Raw genomic sequence first — 21,947 nt, forward strand, 5'->3', positions numbered from 1 at the left:
GTTCATGTTAACATCCAAAAGACTATCAAAATCTCTACAAAAGTGTCTCCCTACTTTTTTCCCTATTCATCTTTTTCATAATATCTTAAAAATTCAGATGAATTCTCCTATAGCTTTTCCTTTTATTCTGAATTAAATGGGTTTTTATGGGCAAGTCTCAGAATTTATCACTAGTCTTAATATTTCTGTGGGAAAACAAGCCTTTGAGCACCATACAACCCATTTTCAGGATAACAGCTGCCAGTATTTCTATCAACATGTGTCTGTTATTAATTTTCACTTAGTACCAAACTCTTTACACGTCTAGTCAACCTTCAGTTAGTCTAATTTTTCATTCAGGAAGCATGTAACTCATCCATCAGCTGCTACATGCCTGAGCATTGCGCTGGCCGCAGAGAAGATTCTAAAGACTGTTAACACTTCCTAACGCCAGAAACATATGGCTCCCAGTCTTCAAAGTTTGTTTTTTACATAAACTACAATATCCTCACTCACAAATGGTATTACTAAGATATCCTGCTTCCCTCACAGAGTGGAATCACCCATAGAAGGCACTTTGTAAATTCTAAAATAAAACACACAGCACAGTCACCTGCTCGGGGAATATTTATTTCCTCTCCCCAGAACTTAAGCTGAGTCTGCCCACTCGGCATTCTCCCCACTTGAAATGTCCTCTTTCTCACTCACCCACAAATTGGGTCCCTGCCACCTGAATGTTACTGCACCAGGGAAACTTACCTGATGAAGTCACCTGGGGAAGCTCCTCTCTTCAACAACTCTCCGTGTAGTGAGAGAACCACCTTTGGGGTTTAATTTGCCTTTTAATTGGGGAGGGGACTTTATCTTATAAAGGAGCTCTGTTTCTATAACACCAACATAGAGTCTGTTTTCCCATCTTTCTTTCAGGAACACGCATGCTCACGGCAGCCATTACAATCCCATCATGCAGCAGCCTGCGCTATTGACTGGTCATGTGACCCTTCCAGCAGCTCAACCCTTAAATGTGGGCGTGGCCCACGTGATGCGGCAGCAACCTACCAGCACCACCTCCTCCCGGAAGAGTAAGCAGCACCAGTCCTCTGCGAGGTAGGTGGTGTGAGAGTTTGTTCGTGGAGGAAGGAAGCCTCGAGGAGATTGGAAGTTAAAGATCTGGATCCCTGGAAGGGGACACGGAGTGGCGGGAAGAACCTGCTCCACCATGTGGGGAGCGCTAGTGTTTGAAGGAGGCACTCATTCTGAGGTCTGTGTGAGCGCCGGCTGTGCCAGCACCCTGAGGGTGGCGGCATGGGACCATGGTGTTCAGTGTCCAGGCCTTGAGCGATTCTGTCCCCTTCCACTCCTCTAGAAAACACTCAGACTGACCTCTGAAGCTGCATTGTCAAAACTATAATAACTTTTTTTTAAAAAGTGGTGGAGGGAATTCCCTGGCAGTCCAGCGGTTAGGACTTGGCTGTTTCACTGCAGTGGACCTGAGTTCAATCCCTGGTGGGAGAACTAAGATCCTGCTTGTGGTGTGGCAAAAAAAACAAAAACAAAAACAAAAAAAACCCAGTAGAGCAGTGTGCTTTCTTTGAAATCTAAGGTGAGAAATTTAACTCATTTAGCTACTTGCTTAAAAAAACCTTAGCCAAATATACTATTAGTCAAGAATCTCTGCAGTTGACCTTATGTACTTTTAATATTTATAGACTAGCAGATAATATAACTAACCAATACATTTGTAATAAGCAATAACTTTGGTTAGTGCTAGACACTAACCAGCAGAACAGTAATCTTTCCCATTCCCTTTAAATCCAGCTTCATCTCCATGAACTCTTAAAGTTCAAGATTGACAAAAGGGCATATCAATGCCCTTTTTATATGGTATTTTGGAAAAGATAGAACTATAGGGACAGAGATCAGATCAGGAGCTGCCAGGGACTAGGGTTGGAGAGGAGGGGATTGACAAGGAAAGGGCATAAGGAAACTTTTCAAGATGAGGGCAAAGTTTTCTGTATCTGGGACTTCCCTGGTGGTCCAGTAGTTAAGACTCTGAGCTTTCACTGCAGGGGCGCGTGGGTTCAGTCCCTGGTTAGAGGACTGAGACCCCACATGCCACACTGCGTGGCAAATAAATAAAAAAATAAAATAAAATAAAATGACAACTCTCAGAATATCCCATGAAAATGAAAACGTAAAACTGATCTCTCATACAGGGGTGACATGTCTCTTCCTCTCTCCATATTCCTGCCTGAGCCCATAAAATAGAACAGAGTCCATAAAATATTTTTTTTTAATTCTTTATCTAGATTGTGGTGGGGGTTACATGACTGTACATTTGTCAAAACTCATCAAACATTTCAAAATCATGTCTCACACTGTATGTAAACTATATATCTCAATAGACCTGACTTTTAAAAAATAGAGATTTCCAAACAAACGAACAAACAAAAAACTCGAGATGAAGACTGTGTGGCCGGAGTTGTCCTTACATCTCTCTCCAGTGGCAACTGGCCGGGAGGCACCTAATTGCTTATTTGGAATAGGTTAGTCAACAGAAGTCTAGTATAGGAAATGTCTAGTGAATTTTGGTTTTCTACCTCCTTGTCTAGCAAGGTGCCAGAAATTAGGCCTGCCTTTTTTCATTCCTTTTCATTCGAAAACTAATCCAAGAGCTGACTTCCTTAAGTTGTCATCCTTCTTGAACACGATTCTCATTTGGATGTTTCTAACATGTCTGAAATTCATGTCAGATCAGTGGCAGGCTTTCAGAATGCTTTTGTTTGGCAGCCCTGTGACAGCACACCAGTGTGTCTGTTAGATGGGGTGGCAACAGAGACCACTGTCTCGATGTGCTGTCATGCTTAGCCTGGTGGGTGGTCACCGGTACCCGGGGCGGGGGATGGGGGATGTTGAGCCTCCCTGTGGCTCACCGTGGCCAGGTAGGGGCAGGAAGAACCCTTAGCCTCTGACCTATTGGCAAGTCCCTCTTTGCTGCCTCCTCACCACCCAGCTAGCTTTAGGAAGGCTCATTCTCAGTGCTTTTCAAGATCAGTATGACTACAGTGAAAATTATGTGTTTGCCTATTTTTAAGACCAATGCCTTAAGCAAAACAGTGGGAAAGACCAGAAGGCTCTCCCCTGTCAGGCAGTGCCATCAGGCATACTTTAACAATGCCAAGCGGATGTATTTTAACTGCCAGAGTAGTGAAAACATAATCTCAAAATTGTAACATCTTAGGGCTTCCCTGGTGGCTCAGTGGTTGAGAATCCGCCTGCCAGTGCTGGGGACACGGGTTCGAGCCCTGGTCTGGGAAGATCCCACATGCCGCCGGACAACAAAGCCCGTGTGCCACAACTGCTGAAGCCCGTGCGCCTAGAGCCTGAGCTCTGAAACAAGAGAGGCCACTGCAATGAGAAGCTCAGGCACTGCAACGAAGAGTAGCCCCCACTCACTGCAACTAGAGAAAGCCCGCACAGCAACAAAGACCCAACACAGCCTATAAATAAATGAATAAATAAATAAGTAAAGATTACAATCTTCCTAAGAACCCAGGCCATCACCAGTTTATTAAAAAAAAAATTGTAACATCTTAGTAATAACAAATGCATAGTTCTATGGCAAGTACAAACAATGGAACAACCTTATCAGTAAAACTTCTTATTAGAAGCCCCCCCAAAAGGTACAAGCAACATATATGATATCAACTAATTAGAAAATTAAATAGATCCGCCTTTGTGGAATTATTTTCATCTTATTGCCATCCCTTTACCTGGAAGGTGCTAGAATCTCTAAGTACGTACAGTCTTAAGTTTCATTATAGGCTGGCTTTGGTCTCAGTGTATAGACACGACCAAGGTTGGCAAGGGTTGATGTGGAGGGAAAAGGTAAGGTATTTCTTCTATAAATTTACCAGAAACTACATTGGCTAATTTGATAAGTAATTTCGGGTTGAGCAAAATCAAGATTAAAAGGTTCCTTTTCAGCATACCTTTTCCTCTTGCATTTTTCCTGATTTTTCATTACAGTTGAAACCGACTGGTAAGCCTCCTGTAAGGCTCATGTGTCAAAATCCAGAAAAATCATTTTTTGAAAAATTATACCCACACAGCTACTTTTATGGTCATGTCCGTAAAAGGAGGAAGACGAGAAAGCTAAACTTTAACATTAGATTCTTTAGATCCAGGAATTCTTAGGAAATGAGTGTTTTAGTTTATAATCAGTGGTAAACCAGCCATTAGCGAGGAAACTAAAGCTTTATGTGCAAATACCTTTTCTTCCACCTCCCTTCAAAACAAGACCTACATACCCTGGGGAGGATGACAAGATTGAGCTTAGGAAGTTGGGCCTTGACCTTGAAGACAGGGGGCTGCATTGGGGCAGACACCCCTGAAATCCCAGGCATCACGTCTGCCCCCACGAGAGCAGCCCAGTCCTCAAGCACAGCCCTCTGCCCTCTCTGGAGAGCCCTGGATGCTCCCTTTGTCCCGCTGGGGGCGGGCACAGGGAGCCAGGCCAGCGCCCAGAGAAGGCCAGGCTGCTGCCCCTGTCCCTGTCGCAGCTCACTGAAGGAGACAGCGCCACAGGCAGCCACTTCTGTAGTCACATTAAGTCCGAGCACCCTGGCCCTGTACCCGTTTTATGGAGAGTTGGCCAAGCTGGTGCTTCTAGACAGTCGGGCTCCTTGGAAGGAGCTGCCGGGTCTGACCCTCTCCATGAGTGCGTGGGGCTTTGTCGTTCCAGAAACGTCTCCACCTGTGAGGTGTCCTCCTCTCAGGCCATCAGCTCCCCGCAGCGGTCCAAGCGCGTCAAGGAGAACACGCCTCCGCGCTGCGCCCTGGTGCACAGCAGCCCGGCCTGCGGCTCCTCCGTCCCGTGCGGCTGGGGCGACGGGGCCTCCGGCACCACCAGGGAGCGGCAGCGGCAGACCATCGTCATTCCTGACACCCCCAGCCCCACGGTCAGCGTCATCACCATCAGCAGCGACACGGACGAGGAGGAGGAGCAGAAGCACGCCCCCACCAGGTGAGGCTCCGCCCCCACCAGGTGAGGCTCCGCCCCCTCCAGACCCCAGGAGGGAGCGGGGCGGGGGTGCGCCGTGTGTGTGCGCGGCTCACACAGAGACAGTTCTGGTGGCTCTGGACCGCGTTCCGTCGTCCGGCGTGATGATCCCTCTCTCCTGGCCCCCGAAGTGTGGCTTTGCCATGTCCTGGAGCCCTAAAGTGATTGCAGGGGAATGTCAAACAGATTTTCTGTGATTGTTCAAAGCCAAAATAATTTCGAGTCACTTTGGTCTTAAAAAAACAGGTATAGGCCCTTTATATTTGGGGGGACATGAAACCATAAAAATCAGGCACACAATGCCAGTGTATTTCAGCCCTCACACACTTAAAAATCTCTGCCTCAGGCTATTGAGTTTATTCCCAGTTGGTCAGGCTATTTCTCAAACATTGCCTTGGCTCTCTCAGAATTTGAGGTAATTGTCCAATTAATCAGAAATTTCCCTGTGTCTGATTAATCCAATCTTTCAAACTGCCAGTTGGCTCTTCACCCAGAGAGCATTACTATTTATTCCAAAGTAGTAAGAACTCATTTTACTCTCTGTATGCTTCCTGGGGAGAGGAAAGAAATATTTATTATATTTGCGAGACTGTTAACCCCAGTGCCAGAGCCTCTTTTCCCTTTCCAGCCAGACTTCAACAGAGTATGGTGTGAGCTTGGGCGGTCTGGTGGTCCCCCGGCCCTCAGCACCCCCAGGCCTTAGTGTCTTGTAGATCAGCTCCTCCCACTGGGACCCGGGACCTGGGAAGGGAGGCCTGCTGCCCCGGAGCCCCGCACTGCCAGTCAGCACACATCCTGTGACCTGATGCGAAGATAACGTTCACAGTTAGCCCCGAATTACTAATTCCTGATTGGATACAATGTCCCTGATTATAATCACAAATCCTTTTGATTAGATAATAAATTCGTACATTTGAAATTATTACAAGATGTGCAGATAGACTGATTAAAACATTCTCACTACAGTTATTTCTTCCTGCACGGGGCATCCCCTTCCCATCTTTATAATGAACTCAGTGTCTTGTCTTCTCATGACAGGGCTAGTGTATCTCTCATCCCAGTGTCGTCTTTCGTGGCCTAGCCTGGTCTTCAGTGCATCTCAGAGAAGGATGGCACGGAGCATTTCTGGTCCCCGCATTGGGCCAGGTGCCAGAGGGGCCATGGGGCGGGGGAGATGGGGCCCAGTGCTTCACTCCAGCCTGCCTGTTCCAGACTGGCCTCAGTTTCCTTTTGGAAACAGTCGCAAATTGAGTCAATACCCCATCCTGCCCAGTGCCTCATGCCTCCCAGTCCCTTCCCAAAGAGAAAGGCTCCTCCCAGCCCCAGCCTGGCCCCTGGCCTGGAGCAGCTTGTCCACACATCTGTAGCATCAGGCACAGGAAGGACCAACAACCTCACACAGCCCTTTGCCGCAACTGGAAAAAAGCAATTTTAAAATCTGACAGTTGACTAGATTGGAATATCATTTTGACATTTGAATTGACACAGAATCTCAACATATGTGCTCAGGAGAGAATTGAATACAGTAAGTCCGCTACATACTAATCTTCAAGTTGCAAACTTTCAAAGATGCGAACGCACGTTTGGGTGTCCAGTCACGTAAGTTCTCACGTGTCTGGCATTATGTGTAAAAGTTGGGTACCTAAGCTAACTTTGTTGGACTTAGGAACAAACCGGACTTACAAATGCGCTCTCAGAACAAAACTCATTCGTGTACAGGGGACTTACTGTAGTGGGTCTGAGGAGGAGGAGGAGGGTGCCATCTGCGAGCGCAAAGCGAGCAAAAGCACAGGCAGCCAGTGCAGCAGCTCCAGGGCCCAGAAAGAGCAGAACTGAAGTACCTGGCAGCATGTGAAGACCTTGGTGTCTTCACAAATGAGTCCAGACTTAGGGGAGGGCAAGGAAGGAGCCAACAGGCAGGTGCATATGTGAGTGACAACCACAGTTAGTGACAATGGGCTGCTGAGTACCAGAGCTTCACGCAGTGGGACATGCAGGGAACAGCCTGCCTGCCCAGGGTAATGAGATGCACCAGAGACGTTCCGCCACGTGGGGGAAGCTGCAGGCTGAGGCCAGAGCATAATCGGGAAGGGTGTCAGCTGTCCCCAGGCACGCTGGGAAGTGTGCAGAATGAGATAATAGTGTTTTCTGAAGAGATCAAATGACTGTTGCCTTAAAGAAACGTTTTAGGACCCAGGAAGACAGGAGAGTGTGTTTGAGTCTGAGGAGGATAAAACAGAAACGAGTAGCTATTTTATTTTTAGAGAAACCACCATGTAATGTGACCACATTAATGTGACTACATTTTGTAATGAGAAAAAAAAAAGGGAGGAAATACGATTACTCGTTCTTAGAAATCAGAATTATCATAAAATTTAACACAGTAAATATTTATTGGCCCCACTGGTAAGACATTATGCTGGGAACCGCAGGTGCTACATAAATAAGGCAGACAGTCTGTGTCCTCGGGAGGTTTGCAGGGTAATAAGCCAGATAAGACACGTACAAATCATCATAACACAAAACAGAATAGCAGCCCCCTAAAAACTAGTAGAGGACTGTGGGGATTCGAAGGGGAAATGGCTTGAGGAAATAGCAGGGGGCTTTTCAAGGCCAAAGGTCCTGATGGGTGTGGACGGTGGGTAAAGGAGGTGAGACAGGTGGTGGGTGGAGCCTCAGAGGTGGGCGGAGAGGGGATCAAGAGCATGTGGGGCCGCTGAGCAGAGAGAAAGCAGGAGGCAAGGAAGAAGGGATTTCAGACCGGAAAGGGGGATTTAGGTGGGTGTGGCCAGCTTTGCGAGGAGATGCTGAGGAGCTCACAGGAAAGCATCAGTCCTGGGAAAACAAGAACATGCCCCTGGGTACAGCCCATAGGGGAGCCACACGGCCACCATCCGGCTGGAAGCTTCCCTACCCATCAGTGCTCCATTGTGAACCATGGAGACTTCCCTCCTAGACCCTGACCATTCTCATTCCCAAACCTGAGTTCTCCCTGCCGTGAGCATCTTGATTCTGATCTTCTGTGTTCTCGACTTCATTTCCTATTTGCGGCTCACCCCCAGTGCTGGCCCTGTAACTCTGCCTGAAATGCCGATCACTTCCCCTCACGTGACTCGGGCTCAGCACAGCAGCTGGAGATTCAGGGGAGCCGATGATGCTCGCAGGGATGGTGAGCGCTGGTCACATGGCAGCATCTTTTAGAGCCAACATGACACAAATGATGGTAAATCCACCGTTTTCAGGACTAATTAAGCGTGTTTCAAAATCTCCGGGACCAGGTGACATTGCCTAGAATTTTCAGAGGGATGCCAAGGCAGAATTATTGCTCCTGACCCCAGTATGTGGCACTGTTAGTGGCCCATGCAGATGGATGGTCAGCAGCTCCTGCTTGTAAGGACTCCTGAGGGTGAGGGGCAGCCTGGGGGTGAGTGAAGTAGAGGGGAGGGGGTTCTAGCATACATTCCCCAGGTGTTCTCACCTGCACTGTCTGTACATCATTTGATGGGATATACAAGGCTGGTAGTTGTAGTCCCATTTGATAGATGAGGAAACTAAGGCCCAAGCAAGGTAAGTGGCTCACCCAGATTGACAGAGGTTCTAAGTAGCAGAATTGGGATTCAGGTTCTGTGACATGGAGGAAATGGCATTCCTTTTTTTTTTTTTTTTGATGATTATATATATATTTTAAATTTTATTGGAGTATCGTTGATTTACAGTGTTGTGTTAATTTCAGGGGTACACCAAAGTAAATCAGTTATACCTATACATATATCCACTGTTTTTTTTTTTTTTTTTAGATTCTTTTCCCAAATAGGCCATTACAGAGTATTGAGTAGAGTTCCCTGGAAATGACAGTCTTAATTACTGGCAAAAATAACTGATTTCTCTTCAGTCATTAATTCAGCACATTATAAATTCTGTCCTCTGCCTCCCCTGACCACCACCACACCCACACCCATGGTCACACCCACTGTGTATAGGGTGCCGGGCCAGGGCAGCAGGGAGTATGTTCACTGAGCCCCGACTGGCACTAGGCACTGGTCAGAGTGCTGGGGCTCTCGTTGTAGGCAGGGCAGAAGTCAGCTCTTCAAATTCTTCAAGAAGATTTGAAAAAGCACCCAGAAGCCTCCTCTTTCTCAATGTTGGAAGAGGGGGCTCTGTGGTCATGGCTAGAGAATTTTCATAAAGATAGAAAACATATTTGTCTGGGTCCCCCGGGATTAGGTAGTAGAACCAGTCTTATTTCAAATATATATAAATAATTTTGATTAGAGGAGCATTTGACTGTCCGCATGTGCCGAATAAGCCATCTTTTCCCCCTTGAAATTTCCTTGGAGAAAGTTTATGAGTATATGTCTTATTGTTCAGACTCTGCTGCCAACCTTGCCTTGTGCTGAAACTGTCTTTTAGAGGCCATGAGGCTATATCATACAGTCTTCCAAAGTGTGTGACCAGAGTGGCTAATTTCAGCTGATCAATTAGAAATCATTTTGCCCAGTCTCCATTATTAATTCATTTATCTGTTCATTCAGTTATCCACTTCTGGTAGACGGGGTTCGTTTACTTAGGACATTGGGGCACTGCTATATTCTGCATCACTTTGCAAGTGTAAGCAGCTGCTCCAGGTTTTACAGCTAATGTGACCAGAATGTGAACTTCAATCGAAGATTGATTCATCAGGATCACTCAGTATTTTAGACAGGATCACTCTGAAAATGTTTGTCCAAAAAAAATGTGACCCCAGATGTTCTTCTTTATACTAAATTGAAAATCTAGAGAAATTACTAGAAAAAAGGCACAGTCAGGAGGCCAATGGACTGCTGCTCACAAGCCGGCCTGAAAAATTAACATCCACTTAACAGGAGAAAAGAACATACACCCACTTGGGCCAACATCGTGCTGTGCTGGTGGCGTCAGAGTCAAGCTTGAGGGAAAAGGCAAAGAAACCCAACACACAGTGTCATTTGGAGAGCTTGGTGCTTTGTGGTGTTAAATTACACCCCGCAGACAGAGCAGATTTCAATCATGTGACTCTTCTCAGGTGGTGCGAGGATGTTTTGGAACTCCACTGCATGCTCTTTACAGGGCTTCGTTGAAGACATCCCAGTGGTTAAGGGGCTGCATTTTATGAAAAGGCTGCATTTGGAGAGGAGACACCGCACCAGACTGTCCCCAGCCACCTGTCCTAACACTTCTGCACGTTACAGAGCCGTCACTGACACGTAGCGTCTTCCTGGTGTCCTCCCTGCCTTCCTGCAGGGCAGAGAGAGGAGGGCGGGAGCAGGTCAGAAAGCACAGGGCAGAGCCGCGCCCAGCGGTTGGACCCAGAGTGATCAGGAGAGACTTCGGGGCTGGAGCACAGGAGGTGGAGGGAGAGTGAACACCCGCTGCTGCTGTGCGATGCTCCTACTAGGCCCTGTTGCAGATTTCTCTAGGAGGTAGTCATGTAAAAAGTGACCGTAATGGTGACGTGTATGTACATGTGTGTGTACTGAGAGACATACGCATAGATATAAACATGCAGATAATGTAACTCTAACGGAATGTATGTACCAAATTTTAAAGGTAGATTTTTTGTTGTTGTTCTCACTAATGACTTTAAATTGGAAGCCACGTGGTGCATCGGATGGAACACACTGGCCTGGCGGCATCGGCATCTGGCCCCTCTCCTCACACGAAGGGCTGGTTAGAAGCAGTCGGCCTTGTATTTATCTTCAGCTGGGTGGAGAGGGAGTGGGAAGAGCACGGCGACCAGTGCACACCCCCCGTGCAGGTGGCCGGGCCGGCAGCGCTCACCTCCATCAGCTGGGACAGCTATCCATGTGAACAGCCCCATGTCCCATGCTTGGAGAAGACCGCTGTCACCGACTGTGCCCCTGCAGGAACCAGCAGCAGGAGTCTCAGCTGCCTTAGGTTCTCAGTGCTCGTGGGCAGGAGGGGGCTGCGGTGAACAAGACGGTGTAGCTAGTGAGTACGCGGAGTGCAGGCCCTGGACAACCCAACAGCGAGAAAACTAATAACCTAATTTAAAAGTGGGCCAGTGGGGCTCCCCTGGGGGCGCAGTGGTTAAGAATCCGCCTGCCAGTGCAGGGGACACAGGTTCGAGCCCTGGTCCAGGAAGATTCCACACGCCGAGGAGCTACTAAGCCCGTGTGCCACAACTACTGAGCCTGCGCTCTAGAGCCCGTGCTCCGCAACAAGAGAAGCCACCACAATGAGAAGCCCACGCACCGCAACGGAGCTTAGCCCCTGCTCGCCACAACTAGAGAAAGCCTGCACACAGCAACAAAGACCCAACGCAGCCAATAAATAAATAAATTTATTCCGAAAAGAAAGTAAGTTGCAGCGAGACGTCCCTGGTGACCCAGTGGTTAAGACTCCGAGCTTGAAATGCAGGAGGCCTGGGTTCAATCCCTGGTCGGGGAACTGGATCCCATATGCATGCCACAACTAAAAGTTCACATGCCACAACTAAGGAGCCAGCGAGCTGCAACTAAGGAGCCCACCTGCCACAACTAAGACCTGGTGCCACCAAATAAATTTTTTTTTAAATGAAAGCGGTGATATTCTTCACCTCATAGTCTTGCTGTGAGCATTAGAGGGGATGAAACATGTAAAGAGCTTTGAACAGGAGTGCATTCAATAAACATTACCTATATTTCGTAATCAACGTCGTAGTACTAGAAGAGCAGTATTTTTCACATATAGCATTGACTATGGCGTCAGAGGAGTGAAACACGTCATGGAAAGTTCATTAGCGGAGATAAGTTTTGACTCTGGTCTTAGAGGATGGTGTTGACTGCGATTGGCAAATAGAAATCAGAAGCACATTCCAGGTAGAGAAGGGAGTCACAGATTTGTGTCTGATCCTCCAGCAGAGTTTTCACCATTGGGGCTGATTTCCTTACTTCTTTAGCTCCTTATTTCTTTTCATCATTTTAAAATGATGAAAATCATCTATTGCCATGACAACACAATGCAATCGTGAACTCTGGCAGCTTTGTTCTTTATTCCGAAGTGGTGTTCTGTCAACGCCATTTAAGCAAGTATTTCTCATTCTGCTCTTATCACTGTCTCTCTCACTTCCATTAACCAATTCATAATGGGATTGACAAGCTATCAATAATAATTAGACACTATAGTGGAATGAATCCCAGTAGAATCAATACGTAGGAGCCAAAAGAATCTGTAGTAGTAATGTCAAATGTGTGCTCATTTTTAAACTGACTCATTTAACAGCTTCCCGTTTGTTCTCTAATCTGTATAGTACATCAGGTAGAGCACAGAGATTTCTAGCAATAGAAAAGATTAAAAACAGAGCTATCAAATTAATTCACCTTTTCCAAGCCTGTCACATGTAAATCCAAAAAGATAGGTAAATCAGCATTAGACCGTGTTGTACCTATTTGCTCACCAGGCATTGAGACTTCCAGCTCAGAAAAAAGGGATGGGACCCGTGAAAAGTTCAGAGAGGTTTTCTCCACACTCCTTGGTGTAGATGTCAAGGAACTGACACACAGAATTCTTCAAGGTGGAAAGGCTCACTACCTTTTGGGTTTCCACAGGGAGATGGCTCTCAATTCTGAGGGGGTCAGCTGTCATAAGACTCTCGCCAGAAAGCCTTCCTGCGGTGACAAGAAGCTCACTGACTCATGAAGTGGCCTATTGTATGTTCAGATAATTCCAGTTGTCAGAAAATTCCTACTCGTATTGAGCTGAAGCTTCTCCACAATGTCTAAAATTGAGTGAAGAATTCCAAATATGTCCCAACTTGACTTTTATTGCAGCTTGGCCAAAATTAGTGGGGGGGGGGGGGGGGTGTTTTATTTGCTCATTTTCTAAACTATTCAGAACCTAAGGAGGATATATAGTCAGCAGGAATTGTCTGGGTCTGGGTCTACATGTAAGGTATGCTTACTAAAAGGATTTATTTTCTCTCCAAATTAGGAGTAAAGCAAATCCTGTTTTAAATGTCTTTAATAATAAATCTTTAAGGGGCCATCACAATGGCTCCTTTAAGGCCACTCTCCCTGGCGGATTTCAAAGCAGGTTAGAGCTGGAGGGACATCGCCAATATCCAGGCTACTGCCTGAGGTCACACCAGTAAATGGACAGCAGCGCAAGGACTAGAGCACCAGCTCCCAGGACACACTTGGCAGCAGCCAGCCTCTGTTCTTCATGTGGGGCCCGCCACCCACAGACCGTGCACCTGCAGCAGAGCATCGCTGTGTCCTGTGAGATGACCAGATGAGTCCCTGTATGTGTGTGTCATTTAATCAGGGAGAACTGTGACCGAAGCTGAGAGTGAAGGGCAGGCCGCTGGGAGCTGCGTGCTCATGGCCTCCCGGCTCTCACTCTGGTCCTGGGAGCACTTTGTGATGGTGCCGGGGGTGGGGGTAGAGGGCTGGGCGTTCCCTTTAATAACATCTTATTACACAACAGACTGCTCGCAGACCAGCCCCACCCCCCACAGAAAGCAGCTGCAGGGTTCTCCTGTCTGGGTTTTTTCAAGGCGGCTCTCCTTCCTCCCAGTGCTCCCTCCCAATCCCACAGCTTTTCACAACTCTAGCTGCCCTCGGACCCCGTGTCCCTACTTTCCAGGCATGGACACCTTTCCCTGGTGCCCCACTTTCCAGTTCTTCTGCCACATCTCAGTTGTCCCCTCCCCGATAGTCCCATTTGCTTTCTTGTTTCTGAATAAGCAGATGGACTTTTTAAAAGTTGAGACAGAATTTGCGTACCATACAATTCACCCATTTAAAGTGTACGATTAAGTGGGTTTTGGCCTATTACATTAATTTTTTAAGTTGTGGTACTATGTATGTAATAAAATTTGCCATTTTAACCATTTTTAGGTGTACAATTCAGTGACATTAAATACACTCACAGTGTGTGCAGCCATCACCACTATTTCCAAAATGTTTCGTTCACCTCAAACAGAAATTCACTATCCATTAAGCAGTAATTCCCCAAACTCCTCTTCCCCCAGCCCCTGGTAATCTCTGATCTACGTTCTGCCTCTGTGAATTTGCCTGTTCTAGGAACCTCATATAAGTGGAGTTGCACAATATCTGTCCTTTTGTGTCTGGCTTATTTCACTCAGCATAAGATTTTCAAGGTTCACCCATATTGTAGCATGTATCAGAACTTTATTCGTTTTTACGGCTGAATAGTATTCCATCGTGTGGATAGATCATGTTTCATTTATCCATTGATCAGTTGATGGGCACTGAGGTTATTTCCACCTTTTGGCTATTGTGAATAATGCTGCAGTGAACGTTAGCATCCAAGCATCTGCTAGTTTCTGCTTTCAACTCCCTTTCGTACTTACCTAGAGCAGAATTGCTGGGTCATATGCTAACTGTTTACCTCAAACTCTGAGCAACAAGCATATGGGCTTTTTGCATTTAAACTGTTATAAGTAGGAAGTATAGTTCTTTATTAATCAAGATATATCCATTTCATCAACGTTAGCGTGAAGAACTATAAGTATATGCAATCCATTCATTCCTCACCTTCTTTCGAGCTCTTATCATCTGCACGGCTCATTTGACAGTTCACCGTGGAAGGCATTATGACATCCTTTCTCTGTAACTCATTATTTTAAAGCTTTTACTGTTTAACTTGTCATGTTTTTATACAGTCCCCCACTGAGATTTTAATCTCCTCCAAGGGCAGAGACATGTGTTATATTTCTTTGTACAGAAATTCCCCATAGCACCTAGCATAGATCTCTAAGGTATCTAACTGATGAGTTTTAACTTCTTTCATATCAATCTTCTGGTTTATTCCTAGACTAGAAACTTCCAGCAGGTCTGTACTTTCATAGAACTCATTTTGCCTAGAGATGTTTTTTGCAAACCTGTTTATACCTGTTTTTAAATGAGGTAACGCTAATAGTAATAATAATGATAGAAACTAGCTTTTATAGAATACTTACTGTGTGTCCGGCACCATTCAAAGCACTTTCCATGTATTTGTTCACTTAATTCTCAAAACGAGCCTGTGATGTAGGTACTGTTATTATACATCCCACTGATAAGGAGACTGAATTACTCAGAGATTGAACAGCTACCCAAGGCCACACCACCAGCACATGCTGAAGTTAGACCTCTGTCTGCCGCGCCTGTGTCCTTACCCACAGACATAGCTAGGGAGGGTCCCTTCTACCCTGAACCAAGGAGGACAGAATGTGCAGCCTCTGGAATTATCCGGCCCAGAGGTCAGCAGGGCAGGCTTCAGGGAGCAGGGCCTCAGGCCTCCTGCGGGCCGGCTCCCAGCCCCTCAACCTTCTGTAGGCTAGCAGTGCTGCTGTCCTCCCACTGCCTGGGGCTTGAGTTCCCTCACTTCTCTGCTGCCCTTCCTGGGGGTAGAGATGAATCTTGGAATCTGGCCTGTGACTGGCTATGTAACCTTGGGCAAGACACCTGGAGGGGGTGTTGTGGCTCCATGAGACGCTCTATAAATACCAGCTTCTTCTCTTAGCAAAGTAGTTGGAAACTGACCATCTTACTTAGGCAATCGGTATTTCTTAAAAATAGATGATCAATATACAAAAATAGATGAAAATCCATTTTTAAAACCTTCACAATAAGCAACAAATTCCATATCCGTCATCCCACCAGCCTCTCACTGAGCTTGGAGGCAGACAGAATTGGTTCCCAAAGTACCAAACATAAATATCTCAGGAAAAAAATGTGCTGGCCCAGAGCCATCCAATGCCAGTTCCTCCCTATCAGTGTATTACGTCTCAGTTATAGGGTGAAGACTGGGGATGCGGAGCAACGCCCTCAGCGGCATGTCTGCCCTCACCCGCACGGGGTGCCGGCCCCAGCCCGTCCTCGGCCAGGCAGTGGGGAAGCTGCAGGAGGGCCAGGCCTCCCTGGAGAAGCGGACTCAGAGGTCTTGGGTGGTCTGCACCGCGCCACCATCCCCGCTACCACCCCCACAGCAAAGAGGTGGCCGGGGCTGGGGAGTCCAGCTCCAGTGCCTCTGTCTCCGCTGCTGTGTGTGGGATCAGCATCCTCAGAGCCTCACTCTCCCAGCCCTCTCACGGCGACCCGGTTCCTCTTGGATGTGTTTTTCTCCCACGCCAGGGCCTCAGGTCCCCCGGGTCTGGCCGGGTTCTCTGTTGGCGTCCACGTGCGTGTGGTGGCTCAGGGCGCTGCCACACAGCTCTGGGCTGCAGGTGCCTCGCCTGCAGGTGTGCTGAGCCCTGCTGCACAGGCAGAGCCCAGGCCTGCCCAGAAGCTTTCCTCGCCCCTGTTTCCAGAAGCTCCGGTGGGCCCCACACCAGCCCTTCTCCCGTCCACACGTGTCCCCCACCCCCACCCCCACTGGTTAGACTGGTGATGCGTGTGCCTCCCCACTGGGGTTCTGGAAGGCAGAAGGCCCACTCCCACCCTCTCTCCGGCTTTGCCTGCCCTTGCCCCGCGGCACAGAGGGGCTCTTCCCTGTCAGTTTGGTGTCTCACTTCACAGCCTCTCACAATCCTGTTTTCTCCCTTTCTGTTTCCAGCACCGTCTCCAAGCAGAGAAAAAACGTCATCAGCTGTGTCACGGTCCACGACTCCCCCTACTCCGACTCCTCCAGCGACACCAGCCCCTACTCCGTGCAGCGCCGTGCTGGGCACAACGCCACCACCTTCGACACCAAGGGGAGCCTGGAGTCGCACTGCCCTGGAAACCCCCGGACCATCATCGTGCCCCCCCTGAAAACCCAGGCCAGCGAGGTGCTGGTGGAGTGTGACAGCCTGGGGCCAGGTAATTTGGGGCCGGGGCAGCCAGGAGCATCTCTGGAGGCTGGTTTTCTGGTTCCCGGCTGCTGGCCCGCCATCTTGTTTTGGGAGAGCTCGTAAGCCCAGGGTGGTAGCAGATCCTCACGCGAGGATCCTGTTCAAGAAGACTCCTTGTTGTCAGCCCAGGCGGCCAGAGCTGACCTCACATCTGTCACAAAAAGACCTCCCTGTGACGGGTGCCTCACTTCTATCTCATGAATGTGTGGATGGATGGGGTAGGGAGTTTGCAAAGAGGTTGTCACCTTAGTGAAAACAAGCCTGGTGAGCCCTCAGTGTTTCCTGCTGAAGGTGGCTTATCTTTGCCCTCTAGGGACTGTCCCTCAGGAGCCATGTGTTCCGGAATTAGCCCATTTGGGCGTCCCTTAGGGTTCTCACACCTGCAGGCAAGGCACCATTTTAACATTCAGGAGAAAGGAGCTTTTCTTTTGTAAAATGGGAGAAGGGTGATGTGAGAGAGAAGGCTGGTAAGGGAACCGGTGGGTCCCAGGGCCAGGGCATGGTGCATCCGTTTAGGAAAAGACACATCTGAAAGGTGAGAATCAGGACATTGACCCCTCAAATCTCTGCCTTCGCATACCCTCAAGTCCTTGGGTCACCCCACCCCGGTTATAAAGATCGCAGCCCTAAATGCACACAGTTTGGTGTGAAGGGCGGTCCATTGAAGGTCTCAAGACTGTGTTGTTGAAAACCTTAAGACCGGCCTTTTTACTGAGCAGAAAGAGAGAAAAATTCATTTTCATCTGTAATGCAAAATCCAAAAAGCCCTGGAAACCAGATTTTAAGTTCATAGCAAACTCAATTGGTAAAACGTGACCTGAACTACCCAGAGGCTATTTGTAGTCCCTTTATCATATGCCTGTTTGTGTCAGAGTCATATTTGTGCCACTTAGTGAAATGTCCCAGTATTTTGTAGCAGAGATACTCACTTTTTTCTATTACATGGTAGTGCCCAGGGGTCCACTGGGGATAACCTAATAGATTGAATATGTACCAGATTAACTTCTAATATCCGAAATTCTTGATTTCAAGAGTGTCTGACCCTAGGGATTTCAGATCAGAGATTGTAGACCTGCAGGATGGGACGATGCGTGTTGTGAATGGAGGATGCGCGTGTTCCAGAACGTCTCAGGGGAACTCTGTGGCAGTAACAGTCCCTTTACAAGTCAGGACAACGGTCTATAAGAATTGGCTCAGGACAGACCTGACGCAGGTCCTCTAGGAATTGATAAAGGGGGAAAAAATATAGCTGGTGCTGAACTTCCCTCGGCCTTTTAAACACGGTGGAGGATGCAGGTGAGAGAGTGGCCAGATGGTCGCAGGTTAGACGTCTTCCAGCTCGGAGCTTTGTGGGCCCTGGTGCTGGCTCCACTCTGTGGAAGGTGACAAAATCGAGAGTTACCGAAACTTTAAGACTAGGTGGTGCAACCCCTAGTTGAGACAGGTGGGGAGACTCAGGGCCAGCTTTGCCCCGCATGACACAGCAGTTTTCTGTCGGGCACCACGACGGCGAGGTGGAGGGAGGCAGCTCTGTGGAGCCCACAGGTCGCGCCTTTCCTGTCCCGTTGCCCGTTTCCACCATCGTCCGTCGCGCTGTGGGCCGCCCGCGGCGGTTTTGAGCGCTCACCCCGCTGCATTTCCGCAAGGACTCTTACAGCTGAAGGGCCGAGAATCTCCCAGGGATGTTTTTGACCAGAATAGAAGAGAGAGAGAGAGAGAGAGGTTATTCTCAGCAAGTCTGCTGGTTCTGAAGCACCTAGTGCCACTGTCTCTGGGGAAGCCCGTGGTGTCATTTCCTGATGTAAAGAGAGACTTATGTTCGCCCGAAGGACACGCTGCATGGTCTTTCTGGTGACAGGCGGGAGGCAGGAAGGAGCTTCATTCTGGTGCCTGTCCGCCCCCAGACTAGGGTGTTTCTCAACACTGCTCTCCCCCGGTAGCTGCACAGTCGTCCAAGGCTCGGAAGAATCAGGAAAGCGACCTTCCTTAGCCTCTTAGGGCCCAGTTGTCCCATTTATGGCCAAGGTGCAAACCATTTCAGCCACCTCCGCTGGGGTCCCAGGGTTCCCTGAGCCCCCTCAGGTCAGGATGGAGGCTGTGCAGGTGACAGCCCATTTTCTCTCAGCGCCCATCGCCTCAGTGGGTCTCCGCTCAGGAAGGATCCCTGTTTCTCATATAGCCTCCTCAGGCCTCTTGGGTTAGTCAGGGTTCTTCTGGAAGGCAACAGAATGAGCTCTGCAAATAAAGAATTTATTGGAAGGGTGCAGGGCTGAGGGAAAGTTCAACGCCTAAGTCCCAGGCAGGATGGTTGCCAGAACTCCTTGATCTGAGCCACTGGAGGCCCGACACCTGCTCTCTGGACACGACTTCACCTTGACCCAGCAACTCCCAGTTTCCCAATTCCAGGAGACAGGACGTGCGGGTCCCAGCTTGGGGCAGACACCTGTTCCTTGAGCATCCACTTTAGCCAGGGGACAGGGCTCAGTAATAAAGACATCAACCATAGCTAACACGGTTAACACCTTTAAGAGCTCAACATGAGCCAGAGACTAAACATTCTACGAGCATTAACTCATGTCATCCCCACAGTGACCTACATGTAGTTACCATCACTCGCCCAGCTTTCCAGATAAGAGAGGTTAACTCCACCACAGCCATGAGGCTGGCCCTCCAGGGCTCAGTCGGGATCCGAAGCACTCTCCCACCCACCTCGTGCAGACAGGGCCACCAGGGGCCACCCGTGAAGCCAGGGCTGTTCCCGGGCCGTGGAACTATGAGAGCAGCTAGGCAAGGCTCGGGCAGAGAGCTCTGTACTGTCCTCCCAGCTCCAAAATACGCCTCCGGAACTTGACCGTCAACACTTGTCTTCTCCACTCCATGGTCACTTTATTCTTCTCTGCAGGAGGAAATTACTATTTTAATCTCTTGGTCCCTTTCAGGACCCCCTCCCTGATTCTGGGATCCCCTGCTCTGGTGACTTGACAAGCTCTGACCCAGCCCCCATGTCCCGTCCTCACAGTGGTGCTGGCCTGCTCTGTCACATCCACTTTGTCTGAAGCTCTCTAACCTTTTCACTTGCAGAGTCGAGCTGTGGATCCCTTGCACCCAGAGTTTCTCCCTCAAGTATAATTACCACAAAATGCCCAGAGAGTAGAAATAGGAGCAGAGAGATGCCATCCACAGTTGGGCCCAGGCAGAGGCACAGCTGGTGATCCGCTGCGGGGCACTAGGAGTTGGACGCCAGCGCAGTGGCACCGTGGCTGACTGACGGAGACGAAGTTCCCCTGATAGCCAACATGTGCAGCTTTCCATCCTTCTCCCTACCGCGGGTCCCCTGAACCCCTCCCTCCACCCCCCAGGTTTTGGAGGGCCTTTGAGAGTCTAACCAAGCTTGGTCCTGATTCCACAATGTAGGTCGGCTGTGACTACCAGGGCCTGGCTGGCTCCTGGTCACCCCCCACAGGGGTTATGCTTCAGTGGGTGAGATGGGAAGGCTGCTGGGTTTGGGGTCTCTGTTAGGGCCCTCTGCCCCCTTCCCAGTGAGGTAGCTCTCCCTTTACTCGAGGGGGCTGTTGCCTCGGGGGGAAGGAGGCACCCCATGACTTCAGTGTGCTCCCCAGCCTCCTGTCCCCAGGTTGCTGGTTTGCCTTCACTCCTCAGCTTTCTCTCCATCAGCAATTAATCAGCATTCTCTCTTGCCGGCCCCAGCCTCAGGCATCTCCTCTTTGACTTTGATCTCATCACCTTGGGATTTGTAATGGAATTGGTCCAACCCAGTTACATCAAGGGCCTGATTCTTACTGTGTGTGCTTTGTTAATTCTTAGCATCCTTCACCCCCAAGAACTGTCAGATGTACCCATTTTACCCGCGCAACCCTGGGGTACCTAATTGACACCATATTAAGCTTTTGTGTTTCCCAAAAATGCTCAGCCCCAATAAATCTTCTGAATTCTTGCTGCTGAACGGCAGGAGAAATAGACGTACCTTCTGGGGTCCTGTGTATGTCTTGCTGGTTCTCCCTTAACTACCAGGGTCTTCTCTTGAACTCTCCACTCTGGGCAGCTCCCTCAAAGGTGGGCAGTTTTAGGGTTGGGGAGTCTGCAGGGGACAGCGCAGGTTTGGGCAGATGTCTGGATTCCTTCTGCCAAAGGCTTCTTGGCATTCAGTGTGGATCACTTCCTCTCGATCTAGACAAAGCTTCTGTCTGACGTCAAGAGAGACACTGAGAGGCAGGCGAGCTGTCTCACTTGATTCCGCACGTCCTGTACCCGGGCGTGCGGTCCTCTGACTTTGCCCTCTGGGGACTCGAGTCCCACTCCACTGGGAGTTGGTGTTCACAGACCACTCAGCACCGAAACTGACTAAAATGGTTTCTTTAATATAAACCTCCTCGCCCTGTTCATTTTATTCCAGTGGTTTTCCGCCCTGGGACGTGTAGCCCCTTTTTGGAGACTCGGTTTCCTGTATCCTGTTGCATCTGACGGTGTGTCTCTGTGTCTTGGCACATGGCCCCCCCACTGCACCCCTGGCTGGGACACGAGAAGCTGCAGAGAGCTCTCCTTCCGTCTCTTAGACTCTCCTTATGCTTTTCAGTGTCATCAGATAGTCATTTAAAGTCCAGCAGGGCTTGCTCCTGACCAGTGGGATAAGCTGCAGCCCGGGTGCCCGTCCAGAGTCAGCGTCGTCACCGGGTCTGGGAGTGATCGTACAGTCTCGGGAAAGTGTTCTTGGAAGACCACCGTTGTCCCCCAAGGGATAGGGCCTTCCGGGCAGCTGAGGACCTGCGACTGACCTGTGGCCTTTTCCTCTTCCCGACCCAGTCAACACCAGTCACCACGCGTCCTCCTACAAGTCCAAGTCCTCCAGCAACGTGACCTCCACCAGCGGTCACTCTTCAGGGAGCTCGTCTGGAGCCATCGCCTACCGGCAGCAGCGACCAGGGCCACACTTCCAGCAGCAGCAGCCGCTCAATCTCAGCCAGGTAAGCCCCAGCCGACGGCCGCTCGCCAGGGGCACCGGGGTGCACCCTTGCCCGCCTCCCAGAGCCTCTGCCCCTCCAGTGGCGGCAGGAGGCGCCCTGAGTGACCTCTAGTGTTCTCATTCTGCTGTGG

General features: G+C 49.2%; 1 protein-coding gene across 2 annotated transcripts in view; it reads left to right on the plus strand.

Annotated features, from left to right (window-relative positions):
* The window catches only part of HIPK2 (homeodomain interacting protein kinase 2), a 187,589-nt gene that overhangs the window by 152,579 nt on the left and 13,063 nt on the right, over window positions 1-21,947 (plus strand). For both annotated transcript variants that reach the window (XM_057731960.1, XM_057731961.1), the window contains exons 11-14: window positions 907-1,086; window positions 4,724-5,005; window positions 16,559-16,803; window positions 21,657-21,817. In XM_057731960.1, the coding sequence (XP_057587943.1) occupies window positions 907-1,086; window positions 4,724-5,005; window positions 16,559-16,803; window positions 21,657-21,817 (868 nt within the window). The remainder of the gene's footprint in view (window positions 1-906; window positions 1,087-4,723; window positions 5,006-16,558; window positions 16,804-21,656; window positions 21,818-21,947) is intronic.

This window comes from Hippopotamus amphibius, chromosome 4 (assembly GCF_030028045.1).
Source record: "Hippopotamus amphibius kiboko isolate mHipAmp2 chromosome 4, mHipAmp2.hap2, whole genome shotgun sequence".
Lineage (NCBI taxonomy): Eukaryota > Metazoa > Chordata > Mammalia > Artiodactyla > Hippopotamidae > Hippopotamus > Hippopotamus amphibius.